This window comes from Hypanus sabinus, chromosome 6 (genome assembly GCF_030144855.1).
Source record: "Hypanus sabinus isolate sHypSab1 chromosome 6, sHypSab1.hap1, whole genome shotgun sequence".
NCBI lineage: Eukaryota > Metazoa > Chordata > Chondrichthyes > Myliobatiformes > Dasyatidae > Hypanus > Hypanus sabinus.
In genome coordinates this window covers 167,103,440-167,120,870 of record NC_082711.1, presented here as the reverse complement: position 1 = coordinate 167,120,870, position 17,431 = coordinate 167,103,440, and the positions used below count along the sequence as shown (strand labels likewise).

Sequence of the window (17,431 nt, the reverse complement as noted above, 5' to 3'; positions counted from 1 at the left end):
TCTCCCCCCTTCTATTGGGTTTCCTCCGGGTGCTTTGGTTTCCTTCCACGTTCCAAAGCTGTATGGGTTATTAGGTATATTGGTCACATGGACCTAATTGGGTGGTGTGAGCTTGTTGGTCCAGAAGGACCTGTTATCATGCTGTATCTCTAAATAAAATTAAATTAAATTATAATATATTTAATCCTAAGTCTTGAAGTGTGCAGGATTCCAAAAGTTCATAGACCCTGAGTGAAGAAATTTTTGTTCAACCCCATCCTAAATAGCAAACTTCTTATCCTTAAACTGTCTCAGTGATGATAGTTTGAAGAGTCATTCCTTTTCTACTTGCTGAAGTTTCCGGCCTTGGGAAGCACAAAAGCAGAGGCTGAGATTTGATTAGAAGCTTGGAGTTCATGCTGAAGTGTTGGACAAATGGTGTGACTTAGAGAAATTGAATGACGTACCAAATCCTTGCAACCAATTTACAAAACTTGTATTGGTGTTGTACTGGCTGCCTACAGCAACAATGTACTTCCACAAGAATGCAGAAGAATATCACTTAGCAACTGAACCTAGCAACTAAATTCTCACAAAATGTTTCCTTGAAAGGAATTGTAAAGGTTTATCCTTTGATAAGTGAGTTTTATAACAATATTTTTAGCAAATAAATTTATTTCTTTCATTAAAACTCACCAGCAGTACTGCTTGGACCAAGAGTCACAGAGTGCAGAACGCCAGCTTCAGGTCTGATTGGGTTGTGTAGGGAAAGTAGATCACTCTTGAGCGCGAAATCAAGATTGGAGGTTTATGTGAGGATGGTGGGCTTCGATTCCCTCACAGCACCAGAGATCTAGGCTCAATCCTGACCTCAGATTTTGTCAGTGTTAAGTTTGTAGATTCTCCACATGGTTTGCTCTACGCACCCTGACTTCCTTCCACATCCCAAAGACATGCAAGTTGGTAGGTTAATTGGCCACTGTGCTGACATTGGAGAGGATTCAGAGGAGGTTCACAAAAATGATTCAGGGAATGAAATGCTTTTCATACAAGGAGTGACTGATGGCCCTGGACCTTTACTTGCTGGGATTTTGAAGAATGAGGGGAGATCTCATTGAAACCTATCAAATATTGAAAGGCCTAGATAGAGTGGATGTGAAGAAGATGTTTCCTATGGTGGGGGTGTCTAGGATCAGAGGGCACAGCCACAAAATAGAGGATGTCACTTTAGAACTAAAGAATTTCTTTAGCTGGAGGGTGGTGAATCTGTGAGGCTGAGTCACTGGGTTTATTTAAGACGGAGATTGATAGATTCTTGATTAGAATGGGCGCTAAAAGTTATGGGGAGAAGGCAGGAGAGTAAGGTTGAGAGGGAAATGGATCGGCGGAGCAGACTCAATGGTCCAAATGGCCTAATTCTACTCCTATGTCTTACAGCCACTGTAAACTGCCCCTGGTGTATAGGAGAGCGGTAGAATTTTGGGGAATTGAGAGAATATAAAAGATGGAATTAATACAGGATTAGTGTAAATGGATGGCTGATGATCTGTTTGGACAGTGCACCTCAGGGTCTGTTTCTGTGCCTTAAGTCTCCATCTCTGGTCAGCAGATACAGATTTCAGCTGCGTGGGCAGGGCTTGATGATGGGGTGATACCTTAACAAAACAACTGTGGGTTGAGGAGCTGAGCCTGGGAGAAAGGTGTACAAATTATGACTTAAAATACAGTGGAAGGAACACCAGTTTTTAAATTAAATTTGAAGTTTTAATGCAACAGAATCCATGAAGCTCTTTTTAAAAGCACACCCTGTAGTGACCTATGCAATGATTAAGCAGGCTGGACCTATACCCACTGGAGGTCAAAAGAATGATCTTTGAGGCCCTCCTTTGGATGTTGCATCCTAGTGTCTACATGATACGCAAACCAAGGCAGTACGATATGGAGAGCAAGCTGTTGCCCATGCAACAGGCTTCCCCTCTCCACACAGCTGATGAATCCGAAGGAATGGCAGAGACAGTTACAGTTTGGCACCAGCAGCATTGCAGGAGTTGCCAGTCAGATTTGAACTCAATGTAAGACTGCCTTATGGACTCCAGCTCGTGATTTTCCCTTGTGGTTTACTTCCAAAGCCTTCCCCATGAGTGGGTATAGCCTCAAGGCCACAGAGGTTTGAGATCAGAGTTTTCTTTCAACTGGATGAGCTGCCCATCACGTCTGATTAGCCCCAGTTTCAGAATAAAGAGTTACATGGTAAAGGTGAAGATAAGGAAATTCTTCCCTCAAGGAGTTGAGAGTTGTTGAAATTCTGTTGAATTGTGAGGCGTAGAGGCTGCGTCTGACAGATGTTCGGCTCCATAATGGAGTCAATGCCAAAGGAAGTGGAGGTGATCACAACAGGTGATTGTGGCTAAGATCAGAACAGCCATGGAGATACAAAACAATGCAGATGTTGGAATCTATAACTTGGTAGGTGAAGCAGCATCTGTGAGGAGATAGGAATTGTTGAGGTTTTGGGGCAAAACCCTGCCTCAGGACAAAGATTGCAGAGAGGAGAAGGCCAGCATAAGGAGGAGAGTGGAGTGGTGATACAGAGGCCAGTGTTGACCTTATCAAATGCCGGAGCAGACTTGAGGGACAGTAAGGCCTAATCTTCTATTTTTTATGGAACAAAAAACATTTCTACCCTCAAGGATTCGGGGCTAGAAATGTACAGGGTAAGTCTATTGTGGACTGTTGTCATTCCAAGTTGACATGTCCTTCTTATTTTGCCTTTTTTGAATGCAAGTATTTGCCTACTTCCCCTCAAGAGCATCCATGCATTAATGTTCTGACAGAATAAGAAAGTGTTGGAAGCTATTTACAGGCCATTTGTGTTAATAGTGTATACAAGCCATCCAAACCCATCTGCATTTCCACTTGAAGCAAGACACAGAAAATACTGGAGGAACTCAGCAAGTCAGGCAGAATCTTTGGAGGGAAATGAACCTTCAACATTTTGGGCCAAGATCCTTAATTGGGACCAGAATGGAAAGGGAGCAGAAGCTTTAATAAGAAAGTGGAAGGAGAAGGAAATAAATCATCCTGGCATGTTTTAGTCTTCCTCTGTGATTCAACAACAGAGAAGCATTGCTACCCCTACCATCTTTTCACATTGTGATTGGATTTCTAGGTATAATTAATTGGGATAAAGCTTTAATTTGTGTCATTACTGAATTGTTTATTTTGACCATTTATCAATGTTCACTACATAGATTGGGGCACTTCCATTGTTGCTGAAATTCCAAGCAGTTTCTTGGAATTGGTCCCAGCTAAAAGTTGAGTCCAGTGCCAGGTGGGGAAAGGATGAGCAAGTATTTGTTCAGAGAGAGGGTGTAGAGGATGGAGGGATAGAGTAGCGAGTTAGAGAAGTGTAGAGAGGGAATTTTAGAATTGAGATCTTTGGCTGCTGGAGACATGGCTACCAATAGTGGGGCAATTCAATTTGTGGATGGAGTAATCAAATGTAATCTTAGTAAATGAGAAGACAAGACTGCAACATGGGTGTTATGTGCAAACTAGATATAAGATTCAAGATTGTTTATTGTCATTCTTCAGTACATGAATGTAAAGGAGAATGAAATGATTGGTATTCCAGATCCATTGGGCATAAAATACACAATAAGCATAAAGAAGACAATAAAAAAGCAAAAAAGAAACACGGCAAATATAAATATAAAAACTATCTTATAAAATACAATGTACAAGTAACTGTGTAGCTCTATATACATGGGAAGATATGGCCTCACTCAAACAACGGTTGAAGTATTGCTGACAACATACCAGTCAGTAAATCCATAGGAGGTCATCTCACAGAAGGGTCAGATGAAATATTTGCAGCCAGCATTTTGTCCTTGTGTTTCAGTATTTGTCAACAGTTTTTCTCACCTCTGCATAATTGCTTTGCTGGCAAGAGTAAATCAATTGAATCGGAAACAATCCATCTGCATCCCAGCCAAACAGAGCATTCAGATTGATTTTTGACTCTTGCTTTCTGGATTATTTCATTGGACTGTGCAAAACTGGAACATGTTACTGGAGTACAATAGACAGATTACTTATGAGTGTAATGCTATTAGTTGCTAGGGGAGGTTTTTGCTTTACAGGAGGGATTACTTGCATATGGCGGGCTGGAAGTGAATGGGGCTTAGGCAGTGTGTGGTGCCAGCAAGTGTAGCCAGCTAACCATTCCAATGCTCAATAGCTTGCAACCTGGACACCAGCTGATTCATACGGGGAAACCTCGTCCAATCAAGAGAAAATTGTTTCTTTTTTCTGGTCGTTGCTTTGTACTTGTGAATGATTAATTTTCATTTTGTCTTTTTTCTTTGCAGGATTGATAAGGCTACCGTGGCTGCCCTGAGACAGAGGTGAGTAATCTGCTGTGTTTGTATTTGAATACAGGGCCAAATTGGCAATAACCCTGCTCCATCTTTTCGGGTCAGCGTTCATAAATCCTTTGTTGTATTTGATAGGACGTTGAATAATCATGCACTTCTTGACTGGGCTTATTGAGGTAGCATTGATCTGATTCTTTTCCTGAATATGTTTGAAATGCTGACATTTATTTTCTTATTTCTGACTCCACATGCACTCTCGATATTCTGAGATCTGCAGGAAGTTATTGCAGATCTTAATTACCTGATCCCATTTTGTAATACTGCACTGGAATTTAGCATTTAGCCAAAAGTATTAGTAAATTAGATGTTATGCTGTCCTGAATTTCCCTGAAGGTTTTCCTGACCTCTTACCATAACTCTGGGTGAACATAAATAGAAAGGGCCAGGAATAAAAATTACACAGATAGATGAAAGTACATGAATGGTTAAAAACACGTTTTCACTATTTCCCCCAGAGTCTCCTGCGAAAGTTAAAGATAAAGGTCAGGAGAACCTCAACTGAGCCTTTTCACGTTTTCTAATTAGTGTTCTGTCTGTGCAGAAGCACATGATTTTCTCCTTGTGCCTTTGTTTAAATATTAGGCAGCATAACCTGAATTGGATATTGTGATGGAGCAACTCAGAATCTGGGCAAAATTATATGAAATAGGAAAAATGACCTGAAGTCCTCCCCAGGTTATGAACTTACTGTTATAACATGAACAAAGTCACCAGAGACATGAAGCTAGTGGATACAGAAGTGTTTTATTCAACAGAGTTGAGACACTCTTGGAGGAAGAGTGTCGATATTACATGATATTTTTGTATGCTAAAGTTCGAAGGTAACAGCGGGACAGTTCTAAAGTTACAAAGTATTTGTGTTGCTTTCTTTGAACACATCTCCTTCTTCGTACTCACACTCCAGACACCCAAAATGAATGTTAATCAGCATTGTCTGATCCAGTGCACAGCTCCAGGAAGATTACTATTCAGGGCTGCATTTTGAATTCAATCTACAATCCTCATTCAAATCTGAAGAAAGGCTGCAGTTGAACTGAATATTTGTTATATAACCTGACTCCAGAATGCACCCTAGCACACACAAATGAGTGGCTAGGAGTCGAGCAGGAAGGATTTATCAACTGTTGCAGGGCTTTGGGCATCCTCTGCCATGTGGGATCTCGGTTCACAGCTACATTTTTGACTTGTGAACTGTTCTGGCTTTTAGGCATTGAGCTGTGCCCCGAACCACTCAGTAATGATCAAGTCTTTGATACTAAGGCTCAAAGTGCTGCATGGATTTATGCCTGAATTCAGGAAGAGCTCATTGGTCGCGTGTGGAATCGTGATCCCTTGCCCAGTAGTGAACATACTGCAGCTCCTCATCACCCACTGGGCAGCAGCAGAGTTGTGGAAATATTGCAGACATGTTCAGAAGACCCAGAGAGAAGTGAAGATGCCTGTCACAGTTCATTATGTTTCTAAGCTGCCTATAAGACAGACATTCATTAAATAATAGCTGTACTTTTATAATTAAGAAGTAATTTTAAGTTAGTGTTAGTTTCATCACTGCAGTCCTTGTAAAAGGGAATTTGCACTGGGCTTACATTTACTATAGACTGAATTACCTGGTTTCCATCTCTGTCGATGCTGCAAAACTCCTCCTGCTGATTGAGTTTGGCTGTGAGACTTGGTAGCACTGCATTAAATTGATAGTGGATTACATTGTGTGTTTTGAGCAAAAAAAAAGAAAAGCTTTGCGGTAGATGGAGGGTGAAATACTTCTACTTGTAGAAAGACCAAAATGTACATTTCCATTGGATTCATTAAGAATTCCCAGAGTGATGCTACGATATTCTAGGGATAGGAGATGAGGTCAAGTAGGTTGACGTAGAAGATCAGCCATGGTAGAAGAAAGTGGAGGAGCCAAATGGCTGACACCCATTTCTTTTGCTCAGGGTTTTAGGTTAGAATGTGGAACTGGGTATGACTACATAGCCCAGATGTGTTTAAAGGTACATTTGTGGGAGTGAGCAATGTTAAATCTTGTCACTTGTGTGGCTAATATGGCCCTGGACAGCAATGATAGTTTTACATTTTGATGTTTACTCTGGAAGGCAGCGTGCATCGCAACCTCTGCATATTTGTGGATCATGTATAGAGTCATTAATAAATAATAAATGCTAGAAACAATCAGAATCAGGTTTATTATCACCAGCATGTGATGTGAAATTTGTTAACTTAGCAGCAGCAGTTCAATGCAATACATAATCTAGCAGAGAAAAAAGATAATAAATAATAATAAATAAAATACAATAGCTGCAGGTCAAGCAGCATCTGTGAAAAGAGACACACAGAGTCTCTGTGCCAAGTGCCAGAATGCCAGTGCATCTGTTTCCCTTTATGTCCTGCAGAGTGCCCTTGATGACCACTGACCAACAATGGAGAGTTTTTATGTGTTTCATTTGTGCAGTAAGAATCCTCATCGGTCCTGCAGTTGTGGACGTGTTTTGGAGATTCCTGTAGCATACACAGCCACTCTTCTCCATTGCCAAGTCATGAGAAATGTCATTATTACTATAAGCAAATAATGGCCCTCAATCTCCTGGACTTCATAGCAACTGCTAATATGATTGAGTTGGACAGTGTACAGTGTGAGGATGCTTGAGAAGAACATAAACACAGCCCCAGACCAATTGGTTGGAAATTACTTTGCTGGAAGTTCTGTTGAATCCCATGTAAAAAAAAATCTGAATCAAAGGTCCATCTCCAGTGATAGTACATTGGGTGTTTCAAGGCTGCAGGGAATAGCTCGTTAAACTTAATGAGATCAGGACAGAAATTTTACCTCTGTGCTGATTCCCGTACAAACTCCAAAATTCCATTAAGATTCAAATATCTACATATCACTGTCTTGAATTTACTCAGTGACTGAGCCCCCATGGCCCCCACCTCCGACTGGAGGATTCCAAATATATGCCACACATTGGGTGAAGAAATTTCTTTTCACCTCTATTATGAATAGGGAACCCCTTAGCTTGAATCTGTGACCTCTGAACCTGGACACCCCAGCCACTTTCCCTGTCAAGTCCCATGATAATTCAGAGTTCTGGATCTGCCACCCTGATTTCCTGATTATCTAAAATTTAGGGGACTTGGACCTTCTGTGATGGAACATGAGGCACTGAGCATCTTAAACAAGCCATGTTTTTGTTAGGTGTCAATGGAGGCAACAGCAGATTTCCCCAGTCCTGCTCTAGTGGACTTGGCAGAGGGAGTAAATTTATTAGGATGTTATTACTTTTATGTACAGGATTGCAGACTGTCCTCACCAACCCACCACTGATTTCAATACATGAGGCAGTCTGTTCTTCTGCCAGCACCCCCTATTGTTATAGCCGAGGTAGTAATGGGGATAAGCTCCTGCTACCTATTAAATGTTCCCAATGGCGTGCACCTCCAATAGACTCTGACAACTAAGTCCAGCTCCTGGCCTTCACGTGTAGCTTAGCTACTAAGCCCAGTGGAACCATTTCTACTGACAGGAAAAGGGGCAAAGGTGGGTTACTGGCTCCTTAAAATCCATCGTTTCAGGCAAATGTGGCTCATCAGCTGTGGTTGGCTGTTCATCTGGGAGAAGGAAAACTCTGATCTCAAACCTCCACTGCCTAGCGGCTATCCCACCCATAGGGGAGTAAACCCCAAACAAAATATCCAAAGTAGGAACCCCCTAAGGCAGTCTGACGTTGAGTTCAACACTAATTGGCAACTTCTGTGATGCTGCTGGTGTCAAACTGTATCGGTCTCTGCCTTTCCTCTGGGTTCGTCAGATGGGTGGAGAGAGGGAGCTGCTACATGGGCAACAGCTTGCTTTCCATACTGTACTGCCCTGGCTTGCACATCTAGACAGCTAGAATGCAGCATCCATGGTCAATCCTGACCTACAGAAGCCTATTATCTCTATTGTCCAAAACCTGGCAGCTTGATAGGAATGCCATTTCCCTCTCTCTTCTGTGTGGAAGCCACTGATCTCATGGTGACATTGCACTCCAGAGTCTTGGTGCCAAATACCAGATTTGCCAATACACCTCCTTCCCTTTAGATCATTTGTCCTTTCTCATCTCCATGGCCTGTGCGTCCCAACCTGCGTGGTAGCCACATTCCAGGCCTGAGTGGAAGGCATGTTCCCCATCTCAACCCATCAACTGGTAAGGTCCATAGGATATCAGAGATATTTTACGGGGAGATCTTGAGAAACGAATTCAGTCAGAGAGTTTTTGGAACCAACCCACTGCCCCCATCAACCATCTGCAGCTTTTATTTAATACATAACTGCTATTCATTAAACAGATCATTGTGACTTGAAGCTTGCCCCCGAAGGAGTAAATTTCAGGGGGGTAAAAGTTGCAGATGCATGGAGAAAAAGAGCAATTCAGACACCAATTATTTTGTTTGAAGTTTAGCATTTGTCTGTTGGGCCAGATGGTCTCATTCTATGCAGCATGTTTCAGTCTGGGGTCAAGTTGTTCTCTTCCTGGAAGGTTTCTTGCATTTGAAATGAGTCTGAGCTTGATTAGTACTGGACTAAACTGAAAGCAAAGTCTATTAATATCTATAACATTCATATGAAATCCTCTGTGGAAGTGAGAGTCCTATTTATATCAGCAGGGTGGTACAGTGGGTGAATGCACTGTCCTTTCACTTCTGAGATCCAGCTCATGCAGTATGGGTGGGTTTGCAATCTCCACCCAAAGGAACCCAGGGTAAACGCTCAGTACAATAGCCTAGCGGTTAGCGTAATGCTATTATAGCTCGGGCTGTTCCGGAATTAGGAGTTCAATTCCAGCACCGTCTGTCAGGAGCTTATATGTTACCGTGAACTGTGTGTATTTCCTCTGGGTGCTCACATTTTCTCCCACAGTCTAAAAGTTAGTAGGTTAATTAGTTATTGTGAATTGACCCTGTGATTAGACCAGAGTTTAAAGGTGGGTTGTTGGGCGGTGCGACTTGTCGGGCCGGAAAGGCCTGTTCCGTGCTGTTCCTCTATTTTAAAAAATCACTGAACTGCAATGTTGGTGCTCTCCAGCCATTTTGCAATGTGAAAATCTGAACTTGCCTCACTTGGAAAATGCTATAGAATATATTGAAGTGTGACATGGAACCGACGAGCAGACATTAAAGTATGCAGTTACGTTCAAAGTGTAGCATGAGTCTAGTTTACACAGTATTTGACCATGGCACTGAGTCAATGCAACAATAGCCCAGCAACAGCAATAACGTAGAAGTGCCTATTTCAACTTTCTTTTCTGATTAGTCTTAATGAATGGATTTTCCAGAGAACCATTTGTTAAAAGCTTTTGCAAAAATTGTAATATCTATCCACTCCTCTAAATCTTCAAAGCTACTGAGATGTTTGGTGTACCCTCTTCAATCAATGCTGACTAATTCCTATTAAGCTTTTCCTATCACAGGCTGCACCTTGGGACAGATTGCATTGTTTAATGTGTTATTAATGTTAGACTAACGGATTAGCAGTTACCTTGGTTGGAGTTACTATGCTTTTTGACTGCAGCATTGCAGCCCTCTTCAGTAGTTCATGATAGTATCTAGCATTTCCCTGCCCTCTCCCAGTTCCACTTACGCAATGTACAGGGTCTGTTTACATAGAACAAAGTATATTTCCACAGAAAACAGTATATTTACTCAGCAAGCAAATAATAAAATCTATTCAGACAATTAATGCATAACAGCGGGTAGTCTACTTGCTGGGAAAAAGGCCCTCACTGAAACCAAAGCAGAATCTCTCAATAAGTTTGAATAGCATGTGGTGTAGCAGTTAGCACATTGCTTTGCGGCTTCAGTCGGCAATCAGTGATTGGGGTTCAATTTCCACTGCTGTGAGTGAGGAATAAATACATTCTCCCTGCAACCACATGGGTTTCCTCTCGGTTTCCCCACACATTCCAAAGACACACGATTAGGGTTAATGAGCTCTGGACAGGCTAGGCTGGTGCTGGAAGCACTTGTGGGCTGCCCCCAACACATCCTTGGTCTGTGTTGGTCATTGACATGAGCAACATATGTTTCTATATTTCAGTGCAGAGTACATGTGACAAATAAAGTTAATATTTAATCTTCAGATCTTTTCATCTTTAACATCTTGCTGACTCTCTTCCCAGCAACCCTTACCTGGGAGAGGGTTTTTTTTACTGTAGCTAATCAACCAAACGTTCCCAACAATTAAGGAAACGTGGAAGATTGATATGGTTTTATATTCACTTTCCCAGGACACCCTGAGTGTTGAGTGTGTATCTTTAAGTTTGTGTACCTAATGGTACAGTTTTGAGTGTTGAGTGTATATCTTTAAGTTTGTGTACCTAATGGTACAGTTTTGGTCCCCTAATCTGAGGAAAGACATTCTTGCCATAGAGGGAGTACAGAGAAGGTTCACCAGATTGATTCCTGGGATGGCAGGCCTTTCATATGAAGAAAGACTGGATTGACTAGGCTTATACTCACTGGAATTTAGAAAATTGAGGGGGGATCTTATTGAAACATATAAAATTCTAAAGGGATTGGACAGGCTAGATGCAGGAAGATTGTTTCCGATGTTGGGGAAGTCCAGAACGAGGGGTTTAAGGATAAAGGGGAGGACCGAGATGAGGAAAAACTTCTTCACACAGAGAGTAGTGAATCTGTGGAATTCTCTGCCACAGGAAACAGTTGAGGCCGGTTCATTGGTTATATTTAAGAGGAAGTTAGATATGGCCCTTGTGGCTAAAGGGATGAGAGGGTATGGAGAGAAAGCAGGTACAGGGTTCTGAGTTGGATGATCAGCCATGATCATACTGAATGGCGGTGCAGGCTCAAAGGGCCAAATGGCCTACTCCTGCACCTATTTTCTATGTTTCTATGTTTCTACCTCCTCTCCAATGATAGAAATGAGAAGAAGACATGCCCTGGGTGATGGGGGGTCCTTAATTATGGATGCTGCCTTAATGATACTCTGCTGGCAACACAGCTTAATTGCCCTCCGAAGTGTAGCAAGTTCTTCAAGGGCAATTAGGAATAAATAATAAGGGTTGGCCTTGACAGTGACATCAACATACAATATGTGAGCCATTCAGCCCATTTATCCTTTGCACAAGTCTATTCCTATGTCACGTCCCATCTGTATATCTTTTTAAACCTGTCTCCTGCTGGTCATTATCTAACTTCCCATAAAAATAATCTATTTTGGCTTCCTTTGCTACTTGAGATAGGAAGTCCTGCCCTCTAGACATTCTCTGAGGTAGAACAGTCTTTTAGCTTTGTAGCATAATCATTTGCTCTTTCTGTTTCTGTGGTGAACTATGTGCCTGTCTGGACACGCCCCCTGCTGACTGCTCCTGTGGCTCCTCCCACAGGCCCCTGTATAAAGGCGATCTGAGGCCTGACGCTCGGCCTCAGTCTTCAGGACATTGTATGATAGACACTCACTCCTGGTTCCTTCTTCCAGCCAATAAAAGCCGATATCTCGCCTTACGTCTCAGTGTGAGTTATTGATGGTGCATCAGTTTCCAACTCTCCCAGGCCAACTTGGAAAAGCATAAATCTTGAAAACCCATAAATTCTTATTGAGGCCCCACATTCACCATAGCAACCAAGAAGTAATTGTGTTCTCTTACATTAGGTGTGCAACCCCCTGTTAAACAACCAATTAATTGTAATTTCCTAACACAAGTCACTGCAGGGATTTAGTATCAAACTGAATAAATAGCCGCTCACCATGACAGGTGTAATATTTTGTTTGATTTTGATAAATATTAACCTTCCTTTGCTACCTGCTTAACAGCAGCATACGGCCCACACCCTGTGGATAAAGTGGATGACCAGTGTAGATGATACCAAGTACATCATTTCTACTTTGAATTAATTGTTCTTCTTTTCATTATCTTGCACAGCAGATGGTATTAATTTGAAGGAAAATGTAGTACTGTGATGGAATTTTTAAAATGAACTGCAAGAACAACCACAAGGATGAAAAGGATTGTGAATCATTGTTAGACTGCAGCTTTACGTAAACAGCTGTTTGGTTAGTCCAACAGCTGCCAGATTTCTAGAGAGGATCTAAAAGCCAGAGTTTGCTTGATACTCATGTTGGCAGGTGCCAGGATTGTCTGCATATTTTCATGGAATTAGGGCAGTGTTCTTGAAACATAGTGAGCTCTTGGAACACCCTGCCAGTGGATGATGGTAGAGGCAGATACATTAGGGCTATTTAAGAAACTCTTAGATAGGCTCTTGAGGGGGGACTAATTCTCTCAGAGGGTGGTGAGAGTGTGGAAGGAGCTGCCAGCAGATGTGGTAGATGTGGGTTCGATTTCAACATTTAAGAGAAATTTGATTATGTACATGGATGGGAGGGGTATAGTCCAGGTGTGGGTCAGTGGGAGTAGGCAGAGTAATGGTTTGGCACGGAATAGATACGTTGAAGGGCTTGTTACTGTGACATAGTGTTCGGTGATGCTCTGACTCTAATATCCATCCACATTAGTGACCTGCAGCAAGAACACTCATGAGCCCCCTCTACGCTGACAGCCAGTCCAATCAACTTGCTGCTTACTCTCTAGCAAGTCAAACCAGGATGTGGGTCCAGAGAGCACTTGGACAAGGACTGGGAATTAATTGAAGTGAAAATTAAATTCTTTATAGTTGACCCCATGAGGTGTCTTAGGTTCTACCCGACCAGGTTTAGGATCAGCATTTACCCCTAAACCATCAGACTCTTTAACCAAAGAGCTTCACTCAACTCCACTTGCCCCATCATTGAAATGTTCCCACAACCTATGAACTCACTTTCAAGGACTCTTCATCTCATATTCTCAATATTTATTGCTTATTTATTTATTATTATTATTTCTTTATTTTTGTATTTGCACAGCTAGTTGTCTTCAGCACATTGGTTGATCACCCAAGTTGATGTGGTCTTTCATTGATTCTATTGCAGTTGTTATTCCATTATAGATTTATTAAGTATGCCCGCAGAAAATGAATCTCAGGTTTGAATAAAGTGACATATATGTACTTTGATAATAAATTTACTTTGAATTTTGAACTTTGAGGAACAGCTATTACCCTACAACATCAGGCTCCTGAACCAACCTGGAGGACTTCATTCATCACCACTCTGAATTGATTCTATGATCTATGCACTCACTTTCAGAGACTCTTTACAATACATATTCTCAGTATATTTTAAATATTTGCACAGTTTGTCATGTCTTAACATTTCTTGTTTTTCAGTGTTGGTTTATTATTAGTTTTCTGTAAATTTCTGCAAGAGAATAAATCACAAGGTAGTGAATGATGACATATGAATGTTTTGATAATAAATTTACTTTGAACTTTGAATTTTTAAATGTTTCAGCTGTCATTCTGAATGTGGGTCCTGCTCAATCAAAGAGAAAGCAACAACAGTTATGGGGGAGCCAGTCTTCCCCAATGGGATGCTTAATCCATCATTTCCTGTAGCTATGACAAGATGCAGAAATTCTGCATTTTCTGAAAGATTGTCCCTTCATCAAACTGAGGAGAAGGCTAAACTACTTGTAAAAGTAGAAAGTGATCACTTACAGAAATCTGTTCACCAAGTAATATTTTATTCTCGATCTATTAAATGGACGTGGTATCTTGGCATGGTCATGATTGTCAGTAGGGCAGGAACACAGGTGTTGTGATGTTGGGGAGGTGTAAAATCCTATAACTCCACTGCTATCATCAAAAACCCTAGTTCCTGTTTGTTTATTGGTGAGCCTAGATTGGCAGTGAATCAAACCAGTTTCCCTCAACATTATGCAGACTGCTGTGTCATCTGGCACCTGCTGAATAGACTTATCATTAGAGATGCCAACCCAAGGTTAACTCTCAGCAACTAATTGTACTTTGAATCAGCCCATTCTTTTCAATCTGTCGACTGTCTTGGAATAATTTGTTCTTAATTGAGTGACTTATTTTGCTGTTGTCACTTGTTCCCATTTATGCTTCAGGAAAGAAATGTTTCTTAGCCATACCATGAAGTGAAAAATTGATATTAAATTGCATTTATTATTTTAAGCAGCTTTTTATATTGTATGCATTTTTGCTGATCCTTCCTGTTAACTCACAATCTTAGAGATTTGGGACTTAATACTTATGTACTCTGAAATGCAGGCTTGGCATTTTTGCGAGATCTGTTAGCGTGGTGCTCAAAGTGTGTGCTCAGCACTAAGTAAAAGCAGTTTTATCTGCTATCGATTACACAGATTATCTGGCTATTAGTTTATGTAAACTAGTACTGGAATTCAGAGTAACTAAGTGAGGATGTTCCTCTTTTCTATTCTGCCAGTACACATTCCAGCATTGTATTCTTTATAGGCAGTTGATACAAACAATTGCACTGTAGGTTTCAATGTAAATGTGACACGTGAATCTTGAATCTGAGAACAATTTGCTTCAGCTCTGGCTCTGGTTTTCAGCATGCTGAAATGACAGATGAAGCCTATGTGGGACTGGGGCAGATGGGGCAGGAGATGCTGTAAGGGTGGGTGACTTGTGAATTGGTGCATTCCTTCTCACATTTACGTTGGGCTCCCGATGCCTGTGAATAAGGTTCTCAATACTGCTCTGAATGAGCCTTCTCTACTTTCAATGAGGAAGGGCCAGAGATTTTTAAAAATCAGTAGGGATGCTGCAGTTTTTAAGACTTTTTAAGACAGAACAGACATTGAAGGGTTAAGGGCTGAATGGGGACTACTGGGACTATCGGAGAGGATGCTGTGGTCAGCATGAACCAGTTGGGCTGAAGGGCCTGTTTCCATACTCAATTACTCTAGTAATTGCTGAGAGAGTATCTCACTCCATCCCCTACTCAGGCAAGATCTCAAAATTCCTCTTCAGATCCTGTACGTTTCTTGCCCCACTCCCTCAACATAGGCCCTCTAGTCTTAGAAACCAAAATTCACTGGTTCGCTTTTATTGTCCTTATCTGATGATACTCCCCTGAGATACTATGGTATGTGTTATTAAAGAAGCGTGATATGAAAACATATTGTTATGTTCTTATCTCAGGATGTAATGTATCATTTTTATTCTGTGCATAGATTCTTAATCCTCTTCTGTTGTTAAACCTACTTGTAAGGCAGTCTGTATTCTAAGGGATTCATGGCCAGCTTCCACCATGGGTCCTAAAGTGGATGAGATCAGTATGGGAACCATAGTCTGTTTCATAAATGAAGTAAGAGGTGCTTGAGAGGACTGAGCATGTGGCTTCGGGCTCCTATACTTCCCCATGATAGTAGCAGTGAGAAGGCAGAATGATCTGTATGGTGGGTGTCCTTAATGATGGATGCCATCTTCTTCAGGCACTGCCCTTTGAAAATGTTCTCAGTGGTGAGGAGGCTTGTACCCATGAGTTTACAACTCTCTGCAGTTTTTTACAATCCTCTGCATTGGTGCCATCATACAGCAACCAGTCAGAATCCTCTCCGTGGTACCTCTGTAAAAATTTGCTCGAGTCTTTGGTGACATTCCAAATCCCCTCAAGCTCCTAATGAAGCCTAGACCCTGGAGTGGCATCTTCATAACTATGTCAGTATGTTGGGCCGAGGAGAGATGATCAGAGATGGGTCACCCAGGAATTTGAAGCTGCTTGCCCTTTCCACTGTGGATCCCTTGATGAGAGTTGCTGTGTGTTTCGGTCAGCTCTCACCTACACTATCGCTGCAATGGTCTATTCTTTCCTGTCCATTTAGTTGCTCCTTCAAGGCAGTCATTCTGTTCCATTCAACCACTCCATATGATTCTTCTGCCTAATTGTACAGGCACATGGACTTGCTGGCAAGACCTGGCATCCAATGTGCTCTCCTGATTGCACTGATTTCCTTGCTGGGCCAGTTTGGAGAAGTGTTTAGGGCTGTTGGCCTGGACTCACATATAAGGCAGAGCAGGTGAGGATGGAAGAATGAAAATCAGGCTTGTTATTACTGACATAAGTCGTGAAATTTTTTGCATCAGCAGTATAGTGCAATACATAAAAATTAACTAAATTACTATAAAAATATATATTTAAAGAATCAATAGAAAGAGCAAAATAGTGAGGTGGTACTGTTGGACCATTCAGAAATTTGGTAGCAGAAGGGAAGAAGCTGTTCTCTGAAGGACATTAACAAGTAGATAGGAAACATTGTACTCAAGAGATCATGCAGATGCTGGAAATCCAAAATGCCAGAGGAACTGTAGAAATCAGGCAGCACCTATGGAAAGGAATGAAGGTTTGACGTTTCAGGCTGAGCCCCTTCATCAGGACACCGTAGATGCTCCCTGACCTGCTGAGTTCCTCCAGCATTTTGTGTGTATCGCCTGCATTATTTTCTGGATGTGTGACCAAATCTTGTATCTATGGTATTTCTACTTTATCAGCCTATCACCACTTTAAGGAGCTCTTTTGGGTCACCACCTGACCTAAGCCTCGGTAGGGTGCCACGGTAGCGTGGTGGTTAGCATGAAGCTACTACAGCTCGGAGTATTGGAGTTCAGAGTTCAATCCCACCTTTCTCTGTGAGGAATCTCTGCATGTCCTCATCTGGCCTGTCTCAGATGAGCTGCGAAATTACCTAGAAAGCTGCTGAAATGTGTTAAGAGTCTGCAGCATAATTTCTTATTGGCTTTGTCTAATTAACACTATGGCTGTGGGTAAGATATCACCAGCAAACCGGGAATAAGTTCAAAGCGCTTGGCAGAGGCTGCAGAGGAATCAAGTAGATCCCCAGCCCGTTCCCAGAGCAGCCCATTTCCAGGGCAGCTGGAGAAGTCCCATTGAACCACAACAAGGTGCCAATGAGAAAGTTAGACTAGGATATTTAGCTCATCCTAACTCTCTCAATTGAGGCTGGGCAGTGGGGCTTTCTCTTCTCAGTGGTATTGGCAGCTACCCTTGGGTATAATAAATACAATTAGAAGCACAATCCTGATGAAGAGTCTCAGCCCTAAGCATTGACTGTTTATTCCTTTCTGTAGAT

At 41.7% G+C, this 17,431-nt stretch overlaps 1 protein-coding gene across 2 annotated transcripts in view; it reads left to right on the top strand.

The window, feature by feature from the left end:
* The window catches only part of LOC132396063 (rap1 GTPase-activating protein 2-like), a 298,797-nt gene that overhangs the window by 28,956 nt on the left and 252,410 nt on the right, over positions 1 to 17,431 (top strand). For both annotated transcript variants that reach the window (XM_059973425.1, XM_059973423.1), the window contains exon 2: positions 4,350 to 4,385. In XM_059973425.1, the coding sequence (XP_059829408.1) occupies positions 4,350 to 4,385 (36 nt within the window). The remainder of the gene's footprint in view (positions 1 to 4,349; positions 4,386 to 17,431) is intronic.